This window comes from Ciona intestinalis, unplaced genomic scaffold (assembly GCF_000224145.3).
Source record: "Ciona intestinalis unplaced genomic scaffold, KH HT000101.2, whole genome shotgun sequence".
NCBI lineage: Eukaryota > Metazoa > Chordata > Ascidiacea > Phlebobranchia > Cionidae > Ciona > Ciona intestinalis.
This window is the reverse complement of record NW_004190423.2, coordinates 94,713-100,711: the sequence shown is the minus strand read 5'-3', so window position 1 is coordinate 100,711 and position 5,999 is coordinate 94,713. Positions and strand designations below refer to the sequence as shown.

At 36.9% G+C, this 5,999-nt stretch overlaps 1 protein-coding gene across 10 annotated transcripts in view; it reads left to right on the top strand.

Moving 5' to 3' along the window:
- Window positions 1-5,999, top strand: part of LOC100182782 (5'-3' exoribonuclease 1) — a 17,862-nt gene that overhangs the window by 9,513 nt on the left and 2,350 nt on the right. For 2 of the 10 annotated variants that reach the window (XM_018815758.2, XM_009863189.3), the window contains exons 18-24: window positions 2,102-2,204; window positions 2,524-2,578; window positions 2,643-2,716; window positions 3,043-3,137; window positions 3,753-3,875; window positions 4,093-4,180; window positions 4,497-4,608. In XM_018815758.2, coding sequence (XP_018671303.1) covers window positions 2,102-2,204; window positions 2,524-2,578; window positions 2,643-2,716; window positions 3,043-3,137; window positions 3,753-3,875; window positions 4,093-4,180; window positions 4,497-4,608 — 650 coding nt within the window. Of the gene's footprint in view, window positions 1-2,101; window positions 2,205-2,523; window positions 2,579-2,642; window positions 2,717-3,042; window positions 3,138-3,752; window positions 3,876-4,092; window positions 4,181-4,496; window positions 4,609-5,327; window positions 5,456-5,999 lie in introns of all 10 variants that reach the window. The other 8 variants (XM_018815757.2, XM_018815755.2, XM_018815752.2 and 5 more) reach the window with 8 other exon arrangements.

Sequence of the window (5,999 nt, the reverse complement as noted above, 5' to 3'; positions counted from 1 at the left end):
CTCTAAGGATCCCGTGAGAATAGTGTGTCTATATGGTGGAGTTTTGGCCAAAACATCTGCTGATCATGAGTTAAGCATCCAATATTTGATAAAAAAATGTGTAAATTAGTTATTCTGTTACTTCTGCTACCAGGCATAATGTTAATAATCTTTCAACGGCTTATCTGGTATGAAACAGAGTGTATTTTCGACGTTTGGTCCAACATCATAAAATACACTAAGTTTTTTATATTACATATACCGTTGAAAAATAACCGTTCATTCTGTGGTTATGACATCACAATAGTGCTTGTACTTTACATAGAAGTAACAACGGTCCGTTGTGATGTAATATTGTAGAGTTTCCGAGATAAATAACCACACTATAATGTTTATTACATAATGTGGTTTATGAGTCATAATCACAGGTGCAGGTAAAAGCTCCTGCAAATATTCAACTACTGTTGTCGTTTGTTTGATATTATTAGAAAATGTTTTGCAAAGTTATTGTATTTGTTAATATGTGGTATTACAGGCTTTTAGATATTGATATAAAATATTGTGTAATGTTACAGTGTATTGAGTGTAGCTGTAGATTTAGTTAGGTCGTATAACTTATGATCAGATGTTATTAGTTTTATAAATTGATTGCTGTCTTTTTGGGAAGTTCTCCTAAAATGGTAATTTATGTAATGATCATGCTATTAACTTCATAAAGAGATTACTATTTGCTAAGTTAGCGTCGTAAGCTTTAATTTTGTTTCAATACAAAAGCTTTTTCCTATATAGAGCATAGAACAGGAAGTCGCTCGCTCAATTCAAAAGTTATTTGAATACCACTTGAATAAGTTACTCTGTTGGTATATGCTGTAATAACTTGGTGGATAGTAACCTCTTTTACACTGATGATGGACCAAGTTACTGTCTGGATACTAAACTCATGATCAGCAGATGTTTCGGACAGTAACTTGGTGGATAGTAACCTCTTTTACACTGATGATGGACCAAGTTACTGTCTGGGTACTAAACTCATGATCAGCAGATGTTTCGGACAGTAACTTGGTGGATAGTAACCTCTTTTACACTGATGATGGACCAAGTTACTGTCTGGGTACTAAACTCATGATCAGCAGATGTTTCGGACAGTAACTTGGTGGATAGTAACCTCTTTTACACTGATGATGGACCAAGTTACTGTCTGGGTACTAAACTCATGATCAGCAGATGTTCCGGACAGTAACTTGGTGGATAGTAACCTCTTTTACACTGATGATGGACCAAGTTACTGTCTGGGTACTAAACTCATGATCAGCAGATGTTTCGGACAGTAACTTGGTGGATAGTAACCTCTTTTACACTGATGATGGACCAAGTTACTGTCTGGGTACTAAACTCATGATCAGCAGATGTTTCGGACAGTAACTTGGTGGATAGCAACCTAAAAGTTATGGCAATTACATCATAATTCAACCAAATGACATCAAAGCAATATGATGGTTAGCATGTATTGTGACATGAAATAGATTGGTATATAAAGGTAAGTCCTCATGCCCGCCGTCGAGCTGCTGAAGCTATTGCAGTGTGTGGATAAGCAGTCATGACTTTTGGTTGGTTTGGTCATTTATATCCTCGTGGGTGGGAACTTGAGTGACTTATCCATGGTTGCCACTCCCATGCCCACAGTCGAGTTGCTGAAGCTATTGCAGTGTGTGGATAAGCAGACATACACTCCCATGCCCACCGTCGAGTTGCCGAAACTGTTACAGTGTGTGTGGATAAGCAGACATGACTTTTGGTTGGTTTGGTCATTTATATCCTCATGGGTGGGAACTTGAGTGACTTATCCATGGATGCCACTCCCATGCGCACAGACGAGCTGCTGAAACTGTTGCAGTGTGTGGATAAGCAGACATGACTTTTGGTTGGTTTTGTCATTTATATCCTTGTGGGTGGGAACTTGAATGATTTATCCATGGTTGCCACTCCCATGCCCGCCGTTGAGTTGCCGAAACTGTTACAGTGTGTGGATAAGCAGACATAACTAGACCTACTGTACACCACTATGCCATATTTTGTCATTGTCAGCATTATTTACATAACAATAGCCATTGTTATGTAACAGGAAGGAACAGACAAGTTATGTGAGATCCTAAACATTAGAGATAATGAAGAAAAACTTACCACTGACACCAAGTGCCAAGATAAATGGTCAACGGGTCCAAAAGGTGAAAATCATGTTTGACAGCGAGCATGGGGTGTAAATATTCAATCCAGTGGTTACTTATGGGTTGTTTAATTTTTGAGACATACAGAAAACAATCAGTTACAAAGTTACGTACGTGGTAACTTGTAAGCGGGCACGAGGTGTATGAAACAGAACATCCGTGTTATAATGACTGTCGTTGCCCTGCCATGCGAGGATAAATAAATTACATACGTGGTAACTTGTAAGCGGGCACGTGGTTTTTGAAACAGAACACTCAGGGTATGACCCCTTTAAGATATGTTACGTTTATTTCAATATTAATAAAACTATTTTCACAGAAAATGATTCTTTAAAAAAAGAGAAAAAAGAAAAAAGCACTTTCCAAGATAAAACGTAAGTCGTTGAAGCGTTACGTTCGCTCGTTCGATTTTAACCTTGAGTTTTGATTGGTTAACAGGGAGTCATGTGACCGGGGGTCAGATTGCGATGAAACGGACGAAAGGTCGACGTCGGTAGAAGCTGCAAGTACGCGTGAGTTGTTGGGGGGGTTAGGGGTATAGAATATATGTATAGGAGTTTTTGGGTTATGGGGGTATTTGGGGTGTTTTGTGAGTGTACATATGAGTAGAGGGTTGGGTGAACGCGCGAGTGGTGTGTTGGGTTCTGTTTAGAATGAGTTTCCCATAATTCAACAGGATTGTGGGGGTAGGTTCCATGGGTGCAGTATGCAGGTAGGGGTACATGGGTTTTTATTCTATATGGGTAAGGTCCTATACAACCTGGGTTGTAAGTTAGATTTGGAGGGTTGTCCATAAACAACACAAAAGTTTTGGGAAAATATATTGTGTTTATTCCAGAAACGAAAGAGAAATCGAAAGTTGGTGAATTATTACAATGGTGTTACCAACATCATGTGTTTCCACCTGTTTATACTTTCTGTAAAACCAACGAGGTAATTTAATATTTACTAATCAACCAATTGATGGATATTTAAACTCAAGTCTAGGGCTGGATTTTGCCTAACAAATTTTTGAAAAAAAACTTGATAAAAATAAAAAGACGACAGTCGTTATAATGAAGCATGAGTAAAACACACAAGTTGTTAAAATATGGTCCATACACCCAGTGAACATTTAACTCACAATGAGATTTCAATTTAATGGTGTAACATTGTTTTTGACGTGTTGTACTGATGTAACAGCACACTGGTTTGTATGCCAGCCTCTAGCCCAAAGGTGATGGGTTCAAGGCTCGGTGCTGCTACTTTTTCGGGTGTATATGCCCCTGGGCAAAACATTCCTTTGGCTAAATTATGTGGGTAAATAAGTTACATTCATTCAATCATTCTTATTAATAAATTTTGCATTATTACTTAACTGATAATAATAAGTAATTGCACTGCTATATTATTGGTAACTGGACTATTACTGCACCAGTCAGTATAGTTATAACACACCTTACAATTCAAGTCTAAAACATTGTCACATTTTACTCATTATTTCATTACCCGACAGACCATACGAGGATAAATAAGTTTTGTTTATTCATATTTTATTATTTATTACAGACAGACAATATATCCACTGTTGAATTATGGAATGGATTGAAGTTCCAAAGTTTGCCCAAGTTAACGTTGGAACTTGCTAACGAGGAATGCGCACGTGCCGCTCTGACTTATGTGGTGGGCATGGTATATATGTATTGGGTGTTGGGGTAATGTGACAAGTGTGTGGGGTGTTGGGGTAATGTGACAAGTGTGGGGGCCGTATAGTTGATATACAGACTATGTAATGATCATGCTGCTCTCGCTTATGTGGTTGGTTGTGTTTGTGTGATGTAGGTTGGGCCTTTTTCTCATACAATAAAGCAGAATATCCATATTAATACATACACCCCTCTTACCCCAGCATAGTGAGCCACACCCCCGATACTCTGCCCCGCCCCCATCTGCACCCTCCTATCTACTACAAGATGCTTCCATGCCTCAGTATGCAGGTAATACTTAACATTGAACATACTTTGTACAAATATTTCTCTGTAATTATAATCATATTGTAAATATCATTCGTAGTTGCTTAATATTTGTCAATTTTATTTTACCCAAGTAGTTTTTATCCAGAGCTTGTTTTAACGACTGCCATTTTGTTGCTAATTTCTTTCTCTTCGTTGTTTAATTAATTTGATCTTCGCTATCATATTCAGAGAAATGGATAAAGTTGATTTTATGAATATGTTGCCGTAAGCCTTTGCAACATGAATATTCTTTTTTTTCAAATTTTAATCATGTCTATGACATCATTATTCCTCATAGCTGTCCAACCCCTACCCCCTATGATGTCACCGATGATGTCATCAAACCATATGATGTCATCAATAATGCCACCAGCACCTTACTACCAACCTTCCATGGTGAACCCATACTTGTAAGTTAACTTATTTCCAATATAATAACTTATTATTATCATATTTGTCAGTTTGGTTGCTCTAAATACTGGTTCAAGTTTTGCTACTGTTGCCACCAGGCATAACATAATCTAATATAGTAGGGTGGGGTAAGATGGGACAACTTTCACACATAATAACCAAATATCCTGATCCTGTTTTAAACAATTAACAGCGGTCTATGGAAGTCGTGAGGATAAAGTTTTATAAAAAATCGTTGAATGTTTGTTTACTACCGAATAGTACGAGAAAATAGATTAAAAAGGTGTCCCATCTTCCCCCACCCTTCTATATCTATAAAAAGTAAATGACCATTTTGGTAAAAAAATGTTTGAAATATTTTGAACCGATGTTTGTAAGTCATTATATAATGTTTAATATTCTAATATTGTTTACCCGGCATGATGCAACATGCAGTATAAGGAAATGGTTCTTTGGTAACAAAAGATAAATTGTATTATACCATTGTTGTTGATACCAGGCAGAATGTAATATTAGAGGTTGATCTTCTAGTTAAAACATGAATTGTATTCTACCAATGTTTGGTCTGCCATACACGAGACATTATCATGGTTGTATCATGTATTAGAACTTCTTTGTTTTGTTGCATCATACCTTGATCATGTATCGCCGAATGGCAGATGAAGCGTTAGTGAAACAAAAATACAAAATAAAATAAAACCAACTTTTGACGTCACAGAGCTGTTGGTCCCGATGGGTTATTTTACCCTAGGTACTTCCCTGCTTCTCAGTACGGGTATTCCCCTGTACCCCACACAGGAGGGGTAATCCCCAGGTATACCCCAGCGTTTAAGGCAGTTCACCCAAGTAAGTATAAGATATATTATTGGTTGGGTAAATAGTATGATGGGGGGCATACTACTGGGTATATAGTACAAAGGGACACTTAAGCACATATTGCCAAATATTTCCAAAAGTATGCTGTTTCTATTATACATATTTTTTTGATATTCAAAAACAGCTTTGACGGGCATTTTATAAAGTCGTGATAATACTATCGAATAATTCTGTAACCTTATTTTCCTGATTATCATTAAATGGGAGTCCGTTAAAAGAAAATTGAAAAAGAGTCTGGTCTGACAAAGTGTCCCATCTTCCCCCACCCTACTATACGTATGGTGTATCTGGTTATGGTGTAATGTATGTAGGATATTTAAGTAGTGATATAATGTTTGGTTAGGTGTACGGAGTAGCATATTGGGGTAAATATTAAGTTAACATAAACACATGTATAAATAGAGTTTAACCAATTCATAGCAGAACTCTTTACTTAATTACTTTTGTGGATGTTTTTTTAAACTTTTAAAAATGAATTCAAAGTTTGTAAATTACCTTGGTTAATTTTGTTTTG